The sequence below is a fragment of the Talpa occidentalis genome, unplaced genomic scaffold, assembly GCF_014898055.3.
Source record: "Talpa occidentalis isolate TD23 unplaced genomic scaffold, MPIMG_talOcc4v2.1 talOcc4.3, whole genome shotgun sequence".
Lineage (NCBI taxonomy): Eukaryota > Metazoa > Chordata > Mammalia > Eulipotyphla > Talpidae > Talpa > Talpa occidentalis.
Genome location: NW_023603184.1, coordinates 83,549,609 through 83,569,637, shown reverse-complemented (window position 1 = coordinate 83,569,637; position 20,029 = coordinate 83,549,609). Strand labels below are relative to the sequence as shown.

General features: G+C 35.2%; 1 protein-coding gene across 3 annotated transcripts in view; it reads right to left on the bottom strand.

The window, feature by feature from the left end:
* The window catches only part of MBD5 (methyl-CpG binding domain protein 5), a 114,895-nt gene that overhangs the window by 6,437 nt on the left and 88,429 nt on the right, over nt 1-20,029 (bottom strand). For all 3 annotated transcript variants that reach the window (XM_037523303.2, XM_037523305.2, XM_037523304.2), the window contains exons 9-10: nt 17,515-18,723; nt 7,363-7,436 (exon numbers count right to left, since the gene is read on the bottom strand). In XM_037523303.2, the coding sequence (XP_037379200.1) occupies nt 7,363-7,436; nt 17,515-18,723 (1,283 nt within the window). The remainder of the gene's footprint in view (nt 1-7,362; nt 7,437-17,514; nt 18,724-20,029) is intronic.

The window sequence follows — 20,029 nt, the reverse complement described above, 5'->3', positions numbered from 1 at the left end:
TGGAATACTACTCAGCTATAAAGCAAGATGAACGCTTGCCACTTTTGACAATATGGATAGAATTTGAAGGGATTATGCTAATGAAATAATTCAGGAGAAAGACAAATACTGGGTGACTTCACTCATGTGGAATATAGAAGAAAAAAAACAAAGGAACTGACAAAACTAAACCAAAACAAAGCTTAGAAATATATTCCCCTAAATAATATACAGTGTTGTAACCAATGTGACCTCAAAAAAAGACAAAAAGAAAAAACTAAATAAAAATTAAAAAATAAAATACTATACCCAAAACCTATATAATGTTATAAACCAATATTACTTCAATAACAATTTTCTTTTAAAAAGCAAAAGACATGGATTAGAATCCTGGCTATGTCCTAAGCCCATTGCATGGGGATGATCAAATGAAATCAACCTCTCTTACTGTTTCCCTATATTTAAAAGTAAATAGTTGAGTAAATAAAAAGTTTTAAAAATTAAATGTATCTCTCATCGCTTAAAAAAATCTACCACATGATCCAGCAATCCTTCTCCTAAGTACCTAGAATAGAAATCAAAAAGACAAATTTGAAGGGATATATGCATTCCGATTGTCATTACACTACTCTTTACAATTGCCATGCTGTGGAAACAACTTAAATGCCCAAAAATAGATGAGTAAATGAAGAAGATATAGTATATACATACACAATGGAATATTACTTAGTTATTAAAAAATGAAATCTTGCCATTTGGGATGGAATAGATGAAATTCCAAGAGAATTATACTAAATAAGTCAAAAGAAGAAAGACAAACACTGGATTATTTTACTCATAGATGGAATATATAAAACAAAGCAAATTAACAGGAAAAAACAAAACAAAACAAACTCTAGAAATCTGACTACAGAACTGAAGCTACCAGAAGGAGAGGTTGGGGAGTGTGGGAGCAAAGTGGAGAGGATATTTACTGGCCTGGTAGAAAATAATTGGTGCTCTGGTGCTGGATGTGATGTAATAACTTACATTCCTAGAGGTATGAACCTGTACCCCTAAAACAAATAAAATGTTTTAAATCAATAAACATAATTAAAAAAATAAAATGAATTACATAAAATTCTAAATGTCTAAAAAGGTGAAATGTTTCAATGGAAAACCTTCAGAGAATCTTGGTTCTCTCACTTTTTTTCAATAATAAAAATAGTTATTATTTAGAAAAATTTTCTAAGAATTGTGTTAAATCTTTATACCCATTATCTCATTTAATCAATGCAACAATCCTATGAAATAGGTATTATAAAATTGTTTATATGTAATAATTCATCACCTTTTAGGGACAATTGGTAAGCCATGAAGAAGGCAGACATTTAACTAGTTTTAAAACTGTATTTTTTTAAAAAGTAAAATTGAAAATGTTTTACCTAAGTATAAAAAATTGCAATAACATTATCATTAAAGAATAAAATAATTTGACCTTACTTATTGCATGAAAAAATATAATTTTAAGCATTCCTAAGATATTTAAAATGTTTGTAAATGGTATTAATTTAAGCTAAACTTGAAGTGTTTTTCCTTTAACAAATTAGTTTATTGAGGGAGAAATGACCACTTTTGGAAGACAGACAGTAAATACAGAGATATGGGACATGAAATTACTTGAATACTTCATGAAAATCAAGAGGTAAAGAAAGAATGTCCCACATGTGGAATCTGCAGACCAATTTTAACTGGTCAGATCAGGAAAGAAACTTACAAGCTGAAGAGAAAACTCCCTGAATTTATGAAGTGAACAATTAGTCAAAATTCAGTCTTCCAGTCCAGAGGGCCTCCCTGTGGAGTCTCTTCTACTATTTTCTATTCCCTGCTGATATTTCATAATAAACATTTGTACTAATGGACACTCTAAAACCTACTTGATTAAGCAATAGATGTTTATATAATTACATTTCTAGTTATTAATGGAGATAATTGCCACTTCTCATCTTCATTGCCTATATTGTCACACATTATCCTTATCTTCACTAATTAAAAAAAAAAACAGGTACACATTTGTGAATGGTACAAGAAACGAGAGGGAAATGAGAAATTGGATCTTGCTCTACACTGTCAGTTTCAAGTTTAAACAACTCACTTCATATAAAAAAACAAATTTGGGTGAGACTCTGAAACGTAATCTATAGGGAAAGTGCAAATTTAAGTACATTTAACATGTTTAGTATCACTTCTTGTTTTTAAAGTGAAAGTGTAACATATTTTAATCACTATGGTTTTCCAATATCATAAAAATCAGGTTACCAAGTAAATTTATAAGTACATATAAATAGAAAATTTGATCCTCACTGAGATTAAATTCATAACGTAATTAAAAACTATGAAAGTTTGTTCTTAATGAAGCTATTTCCTTGTTTAAGTAGAAAATAATTCCAAGATGGGTCTTCAAAAATATGTTAATATTTATTTTGTGATTAGGCTATAATAAACATCAACTTAAAGGAATTAAAATGACTATATAAAGTTCACATTTCATATGGTGATAATGTTTCAACTGATTAAAACATCAGATAATTTTGTTTTCTATTTGTATGTTTATAATTAAAACAACTGTTTATTAAATATCATGCACCTGGTATTGGAACAAGAACAGACATACAGACCAATGGAATCGAATAGAAAATCCAGAAATAAACCCACAGATTTATGGTCAACTAATCTTTGACAAAGGAGCAAAGAGTATGCATTGGAGCAAAGAAAGTTTGTTCAATAAATGGTGCTGGGAAAACTGGGTCGCTACATGCAAAAGAATGAAGCTCGACCACTACCTCACACCATACACGAAAATCAACTCAAAATGGATTAAAGAACTAGACATAAGACCTGAAACCATAAAATACATAGAAGGAAATATAGGCAAAACACTATGTGATTTGCATATCAAAGACATCTTTACAGACACATCACCCAAAACAGTGATAGTGAAGGCAAAGATAAACAGCTGGGACTACATCAAATTAAAGAGCTTCTGCACAGCAAAAGAGACAATAACAAAAACAAAGAGAAACCCCACCAACTGGGAGAACATTTTTGCACACAACACTAATGATAAAGGACTGATCACAAAAATCTGCAAAGAGCTGATGAGACTCAGCAACAACAAAGAAAATAACCCAGTCAAAAAATGGACAGAAGAGCTAAAAAGAAACTTCTCTGAAGAGGAAATGCAAATGGCCAACAGGCATATGAAAAAATGTTCAACATCGCTTGTAATCAGGGAAATGCAAATCAAAACTACCATGAGATACCATCTTACACCAGTGAGAATGGCACATATTCAAAAAACTAGCAACAACAAATGTTGGCGAGGGTGTGGAGAAAAAGGAACTCTTCTGCACTGTTGGTGGGAGTGCAAACTGGTCCAACCACTATGGAGAGCTGTGTGGAGATTTCTGGTCCTACTAAACATAGAGCTCCCATATGATCCAGCAATTCCACTCCTAGGTATTTACCCAAAGGACACAGAAACATCAATTCCAAAGAGCACCTGCACCCCTATGTTTATAGCAGCACTGTTTACAATAGCTAAGCTTTGGAAACAGCCCAAATGCCCAAAAATAGATGACTGGATCAAGAAGATGTGGTACATATACACCATGGAATATTACTCAGCATTCAAAAAAGATAAACACATGCAATTTGCAGCAACATGGATGGCGCTGGAAGGGATCATGCTCAGCGAAATAAGCCAAAAAGAAAAAGAAAAATACCGGATGGTCTCACTCATAGCAGGAATCTAGAAAACTTAAATAAGGGACCAGGAAAATGAATAACTATAAGAAAGTGAAAATCAAAATCAACAAAAATCTATGAACCAGAGACACTTTTTGGGGGGTGGGGGCCGGGAGGGGAGGGATTGGGTTCAGAATGGGGCATTTGCAATTGTATGGGGGAATATAAAAATAAAATTTATTATTTAAAAAAAAATAAATATCATGCACCAAGTACTATGTTAAAGTCCTCTTTATATTAGCTATATTATAACAATTCTAATTAAAGCAACTGTTTACTAAATATGCACCAAGTACTATGTTAAGGTCCTCTTTATATTAGCTATATTATAACAATTCTAAGAGGTAAGTATTAATATGCCCACTTTAGAAGTGAGAAATTTACACTTAAAGAGATTAAGCAACATAATCATGCCACACTGCTCTGAAGTTAGTGGAAACCAAATTTGAACTCAGGATAATACCAACTTCTTAACCATCTTGTTCCAAATACCAGTTTGTTTGTCAGTCTCTTCCTTTCTTCTCCACCCCCACTACTCACCAATGTACAAAAGTAGTCAAATCTTTTTTTTTAATTCATACAAGAACTGGGGTACAGGCCAGCGGTGCGGGAGGGTGAGAGGATTCACCAGAGACAGAGTGGGGGAGCAGAACAGGCAGACCAATCTAAAGCACTGCTGAGGGGAGCAGCAGGCGAGACAGGAGAGGTCTGCCGCACCATGTGGGTTTCTCCCTGGCCTCCCGGGAATCGAACCCACACTGCAGAGGCTGCAGACAGCTTCACAGTGCTGCGCTCAACCCACCCACTGTTCCCTCGGGGAGGCCCAAAAGCAGTCAAATTTTTGTTCTTAAAAATTTCATTGTTATTTTTAGGAAATTTTCAGAAAGGAGAGGACATAGTTTATATTAGCTTTTTCAGCAACTTTATTCACTCTTCAATCCAAGGTCACTTTGTTTTTATACTCATCATTCTACCAGAAACTGTTTCTGCTAAGATTACTAATGGTTTCAAAATTATCCACTCCAAAGGAGAATTTTCAGTTTCTCTCAGTGGACTTCTGTTAATCATTCTACTATCCTGGGGATTTTTCTGCTAATACCCTATGATCCTATCCCTGATTTTCCTCCTCTTTACTGATTGTTCTTCCCATCTTCTTCATCTCTAGTTGTTCAAATGCCTCCGCATTCAACTTAGTCTACTGCTCAAACTGGCCACAGTGTCTCTGATCACAGCCAAGTCTACATTGTCAAATATCACTTATTTCCATCTTTAGATCTGTGCATCAACCTATCCCACAGGCAACCCACACAATACTCACTAGTTTTCACTTGGATTCTTCCTTTCAGTCAATATCCCTACCACTAACCCAGTCACCTAAGCTAAAACCCTGAGTTGTCCTTTATTGATTGCTCTTCTTCACAGTCCAGTCAATCTCCATGATGTCCTGTTAATTTCACCTCCTCAATATTTCTTGCTCACTTTCCTTTTCCCTCCATTCTCTTGTTCCTCTGCTTTTGTAAATCCTCACTCTCTCTTATATTTTGCCATGACATCTTAAATGATTTCCCTATGTCCAATATTGTTCCCCTAGAATTTATCTTCAAACTGCCATATCTAAAGTGAAAATTCAACTACATCCCCTTCAGGCACTTCCTATAAGATAAAAGATCCTAAGGTCTTCACTGGGCCCTTCATAATCTTGTTTCTACTTAGACCTTTTTTTTTTTTGGTAGAACTGGAGTGTAGGCCAGAAGTGAGGAGGGTGTGTGTGTGGGGGGTTGTGTATGTGAGAGAGAGGATTCACCAGAAACAGAGTGGGGAGCAGAATAGGCGGATTTTCTGAAATACACTACTGAGGGGAGCAGTGAGCAAGACAGGAGAGGTCTGCTGCGCCATGTGGGTTAGCTCCCTTACTGGGGATTGAACTCAGGCCCTAGCAGTGCTAGTGTTAAGACTTAACCCCTACTTAGGACCTTTAACTGCATCTGTTAGAATTTCCTGCCCAACACTTTGCATCTCCCAAATCCAATTACTGATTTCATCTAAATACTAGACCACCTCACTTCATCTTACTTCCTGTTTCCTTTCTCTGGCTAGTATCTATGGAGTGTATAAGACTTGGCTCAGATACATCTTTTCTAGGAAGCATTCCTATATCCAAGTTTGATGGAACTTCTCTGGGGTCTCACAATACATTATGCACACTATTTTTGCTGCAAATTTAACATTTTAATTATTTGTTTCTAGATTGATTTCCTTCTCTAAACAATGATTTCCAGTTGTTATAGCACTGTGCCTGGCATAGGTTTTTTGCTAAATTAGTCCCCTTAAGTTGGGGAATAATATGTGAAGGCATTATTTCATTTGTTATCAACCCTATTTTGTATATTTTACACATAATTCAACTAACTGGCATACCTTACTGGATGAAAGATTTTAGGGATTTTTCACATGAAATCAACAAATATTATTGAATATTCTATAGCAAATGACCCATTGCAAATTTGTGTTGCAGGTAAATTCTGGTTTCCCTTCTTTTATCTAGACCTTGTGTTAATTTTATAGGTTATCCTACTAATAAGCTCTGCATAGGAAAAGTTACTTCAGTCACAGGAAATGTTACTTCAGTCCTTATGAGATCTGTAACCAATCTAGTAATTCACTAGGCCCTTGTCACAACCAGTGCAAATTTGCTGCCTTCCAAAGGAATTCTGAACATAATGTGGGCATATGACTTTACTCCTTGCAGTTGGCAGCTCTTTATGAAATGTTCTAGTAATATCTCCCCAGGACTTGCTGAATTTTACCTCTGGCAAGTATTATTGATAACATCATTCATTAAGAGAACGTGCTCTCTAACAGATATTACTGATATAATTTTATAAACATTTTATACACGATAGACTACTAACATTTGGATGTTTGATAATATGAAATAATAATAACTGAAGGAATGTCCAAAATAACTCATTTGCAGTTTTCTACCTTAAAATGAAGTAATAGCTATAAATGAAACTACATTATATTACTATGGAAATTATGTTTCCAACATTATCTATTTGTCCTGTATTTACTCACAAATATTTGGGAAAACTCAAATAATAATGCCCCAAAGCTCAACTTCTTGCTAAAATTCCAGAGAAATTCTTGCCCTTGCCCCAAGAAAAGATAATTATTTATCATTCCTTTGATTAATCTACCCAAATTATTTAAATGTTATAATTAAGGGTATATTACTCTAAAGAATTTGAGTAGCAAAGGGATAGACTTTTGCTACATTTTCCAAGACTATTTAGTTGCTACAAATTGAGATTAATCACATTTTTCCACTGAATGAGAGGGATGGAAATAGAGTGAGAAAAAGGTGATGAACAGGGAAATCCCAAATACAGTATAAATTGTTAAGAAAAAAAAAAACATTTTATGCAATAGCTAATTTGGCTTGTCCATAATGGTCCTGCTTGGTGATAACTATTAAACGGTATTGAGGTGGTCACAAAAATAGACAAAATCAGTGAGATTTCATTGTCTCTTTGGAGGAAAACCAGTGAATTATATCCTTGAAAGACAAAATGGAAAAAAAAAATTAGTGCTTACTTTCTGTTCCTTTTCCGGGCTCGGCTGTAGGCTTCTAAACCTTCTGTTAGTGTCTTCAACTTCTCGGGCTCCACCTGAGTGAAGGTACGAAGACCAAACCACATTACCCAGACCTGCAATTGCTATCACTGTTTTTAGTTTCCTGCTGTACAAGCAAAAGTTTCATTGGTGTAGGGGAGGCTGAACTTTCACTGCCCTGTCAGATGTCCTGTCCTTGCTCAACAGTAGTTGATTTCCATGGCTCCAGGCTGCAACATCGACGGAAATGAGACTGTTTGGCTTTCAAATTGTCAACGTTTTGAAAATATTTTAAGAATAAAACCTGGAATTTAAATCATCTTCAATTCATAAAATCATATAAATCAGAAATCCTGGTTTGCTTTCTTCACTGCTCAGCGACTGCAAATCTGGATTCCATCAGAAGAGGACAGAGCAATGGTTAGTGAAGGGGGTGGGCTTGGGAGCCAACAGATGGATATTTGAATCTGACCTCCTTACTTCCTAGCAGGAGTAAAACACATTTTCCAAGTCTCGGTTTCTACTTCTTTAAAATGAGAACAATAAAACCTACCTTCCTGCAAAGCTGTGAAAATTCAAATGTGACAAGTCAACACTTAGCCAAGCCGAGAGGAGCTATTATTACCTAGTTGTGTTAGGCTCTGCAGAAGCTACAAAAGTGGGGCAGTAGGCCATGCAGAGTCCTCACTGATGTGGGAAGAGGTGATGCTACAATTTGTGGGTATACCCTCTCCTCCCTGCTGCTTTATCACTGCCAGCCTATGTGAAGCCTGTTACTTCTTCACAGTGAGACCATCAAATGGTGGCTGGGGAATTTGGGGAGATGTAGCCTTTACTATCACTCAATACTATCACACAATAACCTATGACGGTTCTTGAAGCTACCTCTCCCAAAAAAAACAGTTAATAAATGGAAATGCTTGTATGTAACGTGTGAATAAAAACACTTCTAGAAAAACATTCTATTTTTACTGATCTTAAAAAAAACTAAGTAAAAACAGTCTTGCTTGCTATGTAAACACAACTTCCAGGCAATTCCCTCATGCTATCCCATAACCCAGTTTTTTTCCCATCCACGACACTATTCTACAAAAACTCAGAGTTTGCTAAAATGCTTTGGGTAAGAAGATAAGATTAATACGCAATGAAATTATTATTATTTTTTGTCTTTAAGTCTTTCCGACTTGTGAATATTAATTATAATTTTTCTTTGAACCCTTCAACTTTATTACACAGTAATAATTAATAAAGGGTTTCTATTACCAAGACTGACAACAGGCATTTCTAATCATTCAATGTGAAAATCAGTCAAATAATACAAACATGTTCTTTTTCACAACTTTTACATTTTGTCCTGAAGACTCCAAAAATCTTACATATTCGGGGGATATCCAATCTATGGCAAGCCAGAACAAGAGACAACTTTATTCTAATAGCACTTTACAGGGACTATGGAGAAAAGTGTCTTATTAAGATAACTAGAAAAGTTTAAGCAAGATGAATAGATTTAGGTGGATTTTTTTAAAATGTGCCTGAAAACATTTTTGCAATTCATGTTAGAAATCAAGTTCTATCTTGTATTCACTCCCACAAAGAACATAAGAAAGGTATTTCATACATTACATTTATGTAACTTACAGGTAATTCCACTTTTATTTAGATGACTTTCTTGACAATAGGAAGGAAGGTTTTTTGTAATATAAACTTCTATTAGACACAAACTGGTATAGAGAGAGATCCCAGAAAGGATTGATGCAAGCAACAGAAAGCTGATTCACAGTGATTCAAAGCAAGACAACAATATGAAAACTTGTCTTACTCGTCTTAATTTTAAAGAACTAAATTAAGTCAAACTATTATTTTAATCTTCAGCATTTATTTTTAACTAAATAATGGGGTGCAGTAAAATCATTTCTTGTGCATTTATTATGTAAAGTCACTGTTTTATCTTTAATATGGTAATATTGTAAAACAGTATTATTTTTTTTATTTTGAGTTTAAGTAACATGGCTAGAAGAAACACTAACTGAATCCACAGCACTCATTCTCTCTTTACCATACCAACTCCAATATACACTCATTACATATATATACATACATATGCAGACACACAAATATGTATATATGATATATACATGCATATACACAGATTTTTAAAAAATTAGATGAAGTTATTTTAAATTAAATTATGTATTTTACAGACATTTAGGTGAGACTTGCCCAAGTTTATCTTCAAAATTTTTTATGCTTGGGTAATTTTCTGAATTATCATCATTTCTGCATTTAAATTTAAGGTAATCTATAATAAACTATATTATTTATAAAGGATTCAATGACCTTAAAAGAGAAAACAATGGTGGTGCTTTCTGAAACTACATATAAATAAGATACACATCACTGTGTATTTCTGATATGACAAGATCATACATATCTAGAGGTAAATGTTTAGTTTATTTTGTTTCATAATTTTAGTACTTGACTATTGTGAAATATATATGAAAAGTGTGTGTTGTTTCTAGAGAAATATGCAAACAGTTCTGCAACAGTCAAGAAACTCCTTAAATACCCCCAATATAGATTCAGAGAAGAACAAAATAAATTTCTAGTCAAATAGAAATCCTATTTAGTGAATTAATGAACACGTCCTTCATAAATTACTTAGCTAACTTGTAAATGAATAAAGTACTCAGAAATCAAACAAGTAAATGTAGCACCAAAAAGGTTAAGCACTCAATTTTTAAATAAAACTTACACTGAAGGAGCAAGTAATTTAAGACACTTACTACCTTAATCTGTAATTATAATCTCATATTCCTGTATATTCACAAGTCAGGAGTTCCATAAATTATTTAATTCCTATCTTGGTAAGGAAATGGGGGAGGATTTTAAATGTATCTTTACTCATATTCTGCCCACATATTCTCATTCTAGTAATGATATTGCTAACAGTAGTAATGGCCATCATGGTATAGAATTCTTTTCACATGGAATATTTAAGAATAGAAAAAGAAACCCAAATTTATATATATATTTGTAGTTCCCATATATAACCTATACATTAAGTATACACACATATCAAATACTTTTGACTCCTAAAACCCTTCTTTCACTCATTCAAATAATTAGGTGACAATTCTTTTACATAAATAGTCCTATAGTCAGTTCAGTAGGGTTAGTAACATACCCTTAAGGACAGACACTATTATATGGAGGAGGTTTATGATTTTTTTCTGACAAGTCTGAATCCCTGGTTGTTTATTTTGTTCACAAAAGCACATGTTAAACATTTGGTAATTTAGTTATTTGGGGTTCACACAGTAGCATGTAATGCACTCAGAAGTAACTTAAAGTCCATGATTGAAGGAGACAAGAACTTTTCAGAGACCCAAATTGACCCTCAGAAATGAGGGTCTAGAATATATTAGAAGAACTGGCTCAAGGACCCCAGATCACTTTTGAATGGAGCCAGTTATCCAGAGAGGATTTCAAAATTTCCTGCAAACTTTAATCCTCATAACAGAATTAAATCTCTAGGTGATTATTTTGATGCTACTTAGTGGTAAAGCAAAGCTGTCACATTAAGGTTGAAGAACAGAGCATAAACCACATCACAGATTTCATCAAAGTGATAAAACAGCTGATCTCAAGTTCCTTTCATTCTTTTCTTCTCCACTCCATTTCTACAGTCACCAGCTCCTGTCCTTGGAGAAATGGTATAAAGTAAATAGTACGAAACTCAAGAGTTAGGAACCCAGGGTCAGGGCCTGTTATTTGTGTCCTTAGGAATGCCACCTCTCAGGGTTTCAGTTTTCTTATCTGTAAAATGGGGATTATGGACATATTTATGGTCCATTGAGATAATCTAAGGAGACAATGAACATGAAGGTGCTTTATAAATACCAAAGCAGTCTACCTCAAAGTGCCACAGGTAGTATGTGAAGTTATTTTAGGTGGAATGTGGATAGATCTTCATTTAAATTTATATTAGAAATTTTAAAATATTCTAATATAAATTAAATACTTCTATTAGAAAAATACAAAAAAACATGATACCTATGATATCACATATACTTCTATTAGAAAAATACAAAAAACATGATAGCTATGATATCACATATAGTATACCTTAGAAAAAGACTGAAGAAGTTATTTAAAAGGTGACTTCAATCAAGCCTAGCACATAATGAATCAAAAATATTTGTTGAGTAAATAAACGAGCAAATGAATTTAAAGAAAAATTTTGACTAAGTAATTGTATAGGTCACATGCACTGAGCTGAGGTCTGAGAAAAACAGGTTTGGGAACAATAAGGTATTTATTAGGTACACCTATCAAGCATTTACTAAACAGTAAATGTTAAAAAAAAAAAATTTCAAGCTCAAGATGTCCTGCTAACATAAATGTACTGTTTCAATATATTTGAAGCATGGGGATTCATGATAAATCAATAATGTGGGGTAAAAAGTTGACTCACCTGTGACAAAAGGGATGAACCTAATTTCCTAACAATAATACAAAAACAGTACTCATGGAAAAGTCCCTACAGTGAATTTCAATTTTTTCAAATTAACTAACAAAATCCACATTATTAAATTTTTGTTAATCTGATGAAGTATCTTTTTTATTCTTTCCTCTTTTTTTCTTTCATTCCTCTTCATTTTGACACATTAAGTACTACAGAACTATACTACAAGACCAGAGTAAATCTATCCTGAATGTGACAACAAACTTCATATCCATCCACAGCACATTAATGGAATTAAAATGTTTTGGATAAACTTGTATTTTAAGAGACACCGTTTGAAAGTTCATGTACCAAAAGGATGTATTTGCCTTAGATTTGAGATTCCATTTGCTACGACTTATATGGAAACTATTGACAAGCTCAAGAACTATGTGTGGTTCTGTTATCTGTGTGGATGAAGATAGGCCCCTGGTTTTCAGGCTTTTCTGTCCTCCCACCAATAGGATTGCCCTGCCTGATGGGGTACCCACAGTTGTTACATTGTTGTAAGCTGTGTTGTTGACGTCTATGGGCCAAGACTTAGTATTGATACATTGGCCAAGAGAAGCAGGAGAGGAGGCAGGAGAAAGAAGCAGAGAAGAGGCAGGAGTGAGAAGGGGAGAAAGAAGGCCAGGGAAGCCCAGAGTGAAGACTTGCTGGGGGCATGGAGGCCTACTGGCCTCTTGGCACCCCCGGCACCCCTGCCTGCCATGTACCTGTTTGCCACACTACTTGTAAAAGCTCAATAAAAGCCTGAGAAAGCCACCGAGGGCTCCAGGACTCTCCTTTACCCTGTCTGCCCTGATCACAGAAATCCTGTTCCATAGGCTTCCTGACACGACAGCCTCCTTTTCCTCTTTAATCTGGCTCAGGGGGAAAAAAAAATGTCCACAATATCCCATAATTCATTATAGCAAAGTTTACAGTTCTGCCCTAGGATTTTTACTTAATTTAGTTTTTTTTCTAGTACATTTCTGGTATTACCTAGTTCTTCATATTTATTGGCTTTCAAATTTTGATCAGTCACAGTCTTTATTAGCCTGGGCTTCATCTTTTTTATAACTCTTCAAATACTATTTTGCTTTCTTCTAAAATGCAGCTAACTCTTCCTGATTCTGATTGAGTAAAGAGAAGAAATTCACTTCCAACATAGGTTAAGAAAATATATAAGGCAGAGAAAATGCACAGAAAACACTTTAAAACAAGAATCATATTACTGAAGAACACAAACGGCTAACATTAGCTGATAATCTAACACAGAAAGAATGTTCTTCAAAGTAAAATGTTTAAACATCACAGGAGAGTTTACTTCCCAAATTTGAATCCTAGGTTCAATAACTTAAGTTACACATCCCTGGAATGTGCTGTAAGCTGTCTCTGGTCATGCCCCACACTGTCAAAATGCGCTTGTGTGTGATGCTGAGCTGACATCGAGAAATGTATTGTTCCAAAATACATTTGGTTATAGTTTTAATATTGATGACTTTTGCCTGGTTTGACTAACTATCCATAGAACAATTTTTATAATTGTATGGAAAAAGTCAAAGTGTAAGTCTAAAGAGGGAACACTCTACTCACTGCTTTTAAAAACATGTTTTCATTTAATCAGATGGTGCTGTACCGAAATGTAGAGCTTTTCTGGGTAATCATGAGATGTCTCTAACTGTCCAAGGATAACAAATGTTTCATTGAAAAGAAACATTATGGTGCCAATCTAGAAATACATCTTTTCAAATTTGGCTTAAGTCAGAATATATACATCAAATGTAAGAGCAATGAAATATGAAGGCCAATGGGATACTACTCAGAAGAGTAAAAGTGATCTACTCAGAAAAAAATAAGGATTTTAGTTGTTGATTACAACTTGAGGGGCAACCCTTTTAGGCTAGTTATTGTAAGATCAAAGATGACAGATGATTATTACAAAATAAATAAAAAATAATTTTTCCTATTTTTAAAAAATTATTGGGAATATATAAAGATGTTTTCCCTAATAGTTAGAGAGGCTTTCAATGGTTACCCTTACCCATTACAGTCTATAGGTGTAATGTCAGTATTTTCCTTTCCAAGAATTTCCTAATACTGTGCCAAGATCTGGCCATGGAACTTTCTGGTCATGACTAGATACTGGAGCACAGCTCTGATGTCTTAGTCTTGGTTACTCAACCTGAAACGATAAAAGGTTCATAGCTTACCTTGAAACTTGCACAACTAAAAGATAATCTATGTATGGTCTCATTTAACTCTTGGAACATCATTCTGAGCAGAAATTTACATTCCCACTTGAAAGGTAAGGAAACTGCAGTTCTGGGATATTAATATACCTACCAAGGACTATTTAGGTAACTGGAACAGGTGAGCTTGATCTCATGTTAGAATGCCCAAAGCCCACTCCTCTTTCTGCCATACCCTGCTTTCTAGTTCTCTGTAGACTGTGTTACATTATTTGATATTTAGAAACCAAACCTTATAGAAAATAATCTCAGAAACTGAAAAACACTTCTAATGCATTATTAGTAATTTTGCGACATTTAATACTCTACCAAATATTTAAAAATGCCTTTTTAAGATCATAAATTTACTATCACGACAAACATAATCAGTTAAAGTATCAACTTATGAATATCACAGAGATCTCAGTTATTGGCAGGTATCAGTGCTCTGATTACATCATTGACCTCTCATCCTAGTAGCTGCTCATTCAACTGAAAAATGCAAGAGGTATCCAGCTTGCTTTGAATTAATAACCTGCAATCCTGTTAACTAATCATTTCCCCCCTACTATATCTGCTTCCAAAGAGAACTTGAAGTGGCTTGCTGAGAATCAAGGTCATAACAGAAAATAAATGATAGGTTTGTAGGACGTAGGGGAAGGGGGAAGACAAGCTAATAATCTATTCTAAAATTTCAGTTAACATAGATTTTATCTGGTGGGAGGGAACTGACAGGATTTTGGATTATTTTACTTGGACATAGAAATAGAATGAAAAACTGAGAAACTAAGAGTTTAATATGATAAAAAAATGTTGTGTAGCAAGTCTTTTATTTGAGATACTGCAAATTAATCACTAGTGGAAATAGTCACACACTCCACATTAGCAAGGTGGAATAAGTAAGATTTTATATAATAAACTGTTTATGGAGTCAGTCTCTATTTTTCTCTCTTGGCTTTATCAAAATGTCAGGCATTGCCATGGTACGTAATGCACTGCTTTCCTTTTCAAAAAGCAGATGTCTGATTATTATTGCATAAAACTATTTCCCCAACATTGTTGAGGACTAAGGGTTTCTATGTAAGTAAAATTTACGTTATAATTGGTTCACTTGAATAAGAGAACAAATCTAAAAAGTGTTTTACTGGAACTCTTTCTCAGAAAGATCATTCTTGTCTTATACAGATATTGAACTTGGCTAAATAAGTTCTTGATGAACCAGGATCCCAAGACATAAGGGAAAGGCCATTTGGCCAAAAGACAGACAGACCTGTGTTTGAAATTCACTTTTCCTGGTGTTAGAAACTGAGTACACTGTTTGTTTTACTGGACACCATTAAATAAGGTATGAGGAAGCCCTTCCTTTGATATGTGAACCATAAGAGAAAAAAGAGCACTTGTGAACTAGTACTTTGTTTTTTGTTTTTATGTGTAAAAGTGAGTAGGTTCTGGAAAAAAACAGAGGTTTTAAAAAATGGTAAGTACCCTAGAGCTCTTAAGGCTGGTATACCTTGCTTTTTAATGACAGATGAATATTTCATGTGTTACCATTAATATTTTATTATGTTTTCAGTTTTTCATCTCTAAATGTGTGCTTTAAATTATTTTTTTCTGAATTACTAAAAATAATTTTAGTGTGTCTTGATATTGAGGTTTTGAGAATGCTAAATTACACCGTCAGTCAATGAGAGGAGGACTATTTGAACTGACTGAAACAATTTATGTTTCCTACTAGAAATTCATCTACTGTTTATAATAAGGAAGAATCTGGATTTCGGAAACATTTATTATGATTTTATAATGAATGAAAGCCAGTTATTTAAATGAAGCAAAATAAATGTTTCTTATACTCTTAGAAAAAAATTTTTTTAAGGGCATCTCCTTAAACATCAGTGAGTAACTTAATCTAAGGAATTTAAGAATACAAACTAATCAGAAGAGCAGGACTATTGTTTAATGTGAAATGTGTTAAAAGTGCATGCCTTTATTCTCCTGAGGACATAAAAAGATATTTAGGCAAGGCATTTAGGACAGAAAGAATATTTCCAGGAAAGGGAGGCTACAATCTTTTCTTTAGTTAAGTTTTTGTAAAATGGCACATAAAAAATACTTGGTTTCATCTGCACAGAGATTGCAGAAACATTTCAATGCCTGCATCTTGTATTTGTAGCAGTCCCATTTATATCCTAAAAGCTCAATCTTGCTGTTTCTAATTACTTTTTGAATGAACTGTCAAAAATATTTAGGTTTATCAACCCAAAGAATGTTTGTCTGGTCTCAGAGAGTATAGAGAATAAAATGTTTCTTGAACAGAAGTATGGAATTCATTTTCTTATCAAAAGTAGAAGCATTATGCCGAGAGTGTATCCTGACAAGTATATATTAGGCATTATAAGCAACGGGTTTAAGGACCTCCTGGTCATTTGGAGAAAGACAATCCTTTTATTGTGCTGGCAAAAATGCTTTTGGTTTCCTGCCATTAAACCTAAGTGCCAGTGGAGGTTTGAGCAGAGTTGAAATAGTTCTAGACAATATACTCTTTAAGAGAACACTACATATCTGTAAGAATACTTTTCATTTCTTAAGGAGATGAAAAATTATATGTTTCTTCATCATGTGTGAGGAATGTGCATAATTATCTCCTCCTGGTGAGATATAAATTTTTCTATCTACTTTAAACACTCTGCATATGTCTTGCCTAGAGAGCCAATTCCATCAATTGTGAGGGGGAAAAAAGCCCAGAAGACCCCTACTAATTTCTGCTAAATTAAATGGTAGTTTCATGGAGAAGTTTTCATTTAATTTATATGATCAGACTGTGTTAAGTAGAACCAGACTATGAGGTTAAACATTTCCATATGTTATAAAGGCTCAGAACTTTTCCTGAAAGGAGACACCATTCTGAACTCAGACATTACCTGCTGCTTCCAGAAATGGCTGCAAAGGCACCCTCGCCCCAGCTCTACATGTCACAGGCAAGCACACGGAGGACAGGCTGTCCCTGGCACTTCCTGTCTCCGGGGAGGGCGCCTACCTCTGCCACACTCCTGGACTCCAACAGCCACCAGATTTTATACCCAGTCATTGCTACTTGCCTTCATCCTCTGTGCACGGAATGAAGAATTAGGTAAATGCAGGGAATGAAGGCAATATTAACAAAACGCTGGAGATCTGGGTCCTAGGTTAAAGTCCCCCCTGAGTCCTACAAATGCTTCACAACTCACCCCTTGATGATATGAAATTTTGGTGACTACAACCATCCCCTCTTCATGTTGTGCTCCAGAAGTCTGTGAGACCTCACTGAGTCATGAAGAATCCTAATTTCAAATCCAAAGAATCCAAAGTGATGATAACAAAAAAGAATAATTGATACCTGAACAAAGGTTAGTATTTGACAATGGATAAAGATTGGTATACCTTCCCTTCCTCGGGGCTTTGTTGACATGAATTGTGAACGTCGTCTTCTCTTACTAATTTTCCAGGCCAGGACGTCAGTCCTTTGATTTGGCCCCAGACCAAGTCGCCAACATTGAACGTCCTTGGCCTATAATGTATCAATTCATTTGAAGAGGGGGAGTCTGGATTCCTTAGGTCTTCTTCACTACTAATACTTTTAGCGTCTGAAGGGCTAGGCACACACCCATTAATGCCTTTGGCATTAAAGTCTCCATTGTAATGGATGTAGTCTTTGACCAGAGAACTTTCCAAACTATTTGAGGAACTTGGAGACTGCTCCTCTAGGACTAGGTCTTGCTTTGTGGTGCTCAACAATTCTCCAAATCCCCGACTCTGTAGAGGTCTGTTCCCATTAATATGTGCACATCGTTCCACAGTGTTCTCTAGTCTCTCCTTAAAACTCATCATAGTTCTTTTGTAATTATTATACCTGAAATTTTCCTCCAGAATTTTATCCCCTTGACAGTTTCTTGGCGGTAACAGCATTGGGTGCTGTTCCCCAGGCAGAAATGGCAGTGTAGAGACATTGTTGGGCCTTTCGTTACAAGGACTACTGTGGATATGGCCTGGATGGTCTAAAAATTCCTCACACTTCCACCTGTTTCGCTCCCCTCCAGGGCTTTGCTCCCCATCCCACTGTTTTTTGGATGTGTGACAACTTGCTGACTTGAAATATTCAAACCCATCTCCTTCATTGGGGTTTTTCCCATGGTCCAGGCTCCTGGGCAGCCGAGCCCCTCTTGCATTCCTCAGCCTACTATCATGATCGACAATGCCCATGTTTCGTCCATGAATGACCGCACTGACAGCACTGGGGAGACTTAATGGGTCGCCAATCGAGGCAGTGAAGGCACTCATGGCACTCAGAGCTGGAATGGGGCTGATCTGAGTTGTACTGTTGACTGCAGTGGTAATGACCACCTGCATTCCTTTGCTGGCTGCATCAACGACTGCTTTGTAAATGGCATCTACAGAAGCATCGCCTTGGCCACCCATAATGAGGCCATCTTTCACCTGCTGGCCAAGGGATGGGTCAATCCTAGGTTGCAACTCACAAGATGCATCTTGGAAAGGTGGAAGTGTAGTGTTTGGATTCTCAGGAAGTGCTGTGAGCCCTGGTTGAGTGCTTATTCTTTTGTTTAGGAGAGCTGCATCTTCCTGCATTCTCACCTTAAAGAAATACACAAGAAGTAGTGTGAGACAGAAACATTTTAAACATTTTTTAAATCACTTTTTAAAGAAAGGCCATAATGTTAAGATTTACTAAAAGACAAACAAATCTAACAAGGAAGGGAATATCATGAAAGAACAAGATTCAAAAATGAAATAAAAAGTCTCTATTGAAAAAAGCTCACGTCTTGATTATATTTGGGTACTGTTTCTTTGGCTGAAATTATTCAATATTTTTTTAAACCACCATTACTAACCATGCTTTAGAAAAATTAAGATTGAAAAGGTTGAATATAAAATGTTTTCATGTAATGAATCCACATAGTAGTATTACAGTTTTGCAACTTGAGACTTAAAGGGAGGAACAAGTCAGTCACTAGTACTGCTTAAATTGCAAAAGGGACCAGATTTTGAAAATGATTTCTAATTGCTACTGAATGCATTATCAGATAAAACAAAACAAGATACATACATACACACACTCCTTAACAATAATATATTTCTGATATGACACTACGTTTTTCAGGTCTTCAAAAAGAACACCCCCCTTTTCAACCTTGCCAGGCTTCCAGTGGAGGGACACTTCCATGCTGTCAATAGTGACGATGGTTCTCTATCCAGAAGAGATTCTCAATTGTGAAGAAGGGGAGGGAAGGGATGCCCACTGAGGTGGAATACCAATGCTCAGGACAGGAAAGATGAGTATAGTTTGAAAAAGATCCCAAGGTTGTTCTAATTTCATTAACCTCCTCTAAGAATTATTGCTCCAGACCTTGATACTTAGAATTTTCCCACCAATTACTCTCTTCCTGTCTTCACTTCTTCTTGGACCTTGGCCCATCAGCACATTAACTATTCTCTTGCCATTATCCTCTTGTCTACACCTACCAGATAAAATCTCAGTCTTGCATCAGTTTAACTACCTGCCATATCTATATAAGGATGATTGAATGGTATTGGAACTTAAGACTTTTAAGACGTTGCTGGGACTTTATTATTCCCATCAATTCTGTGATCCTCAACTATTTAAATCTTCATCCACTTCTTCAAGCCAACTGCTCCACCAAGCCAATTATATTACTCTTAGTATATCATCCTACTTAACAGAGAAAATAGAGTTCATCTTTCTAAATAAGATTATATAGTTCTACCTAATTTTTTTGCTAGAAAATATTTTTACTAGGTAAGTGGATATACCATAACATATCTATTTCCTTATTGATGGATGCTTAGTTTCTATTTTTAACAGTATACATTAGGTTGCAATGAATATTCTGATATGTGTCCTTTTGTTCACACATGAAGA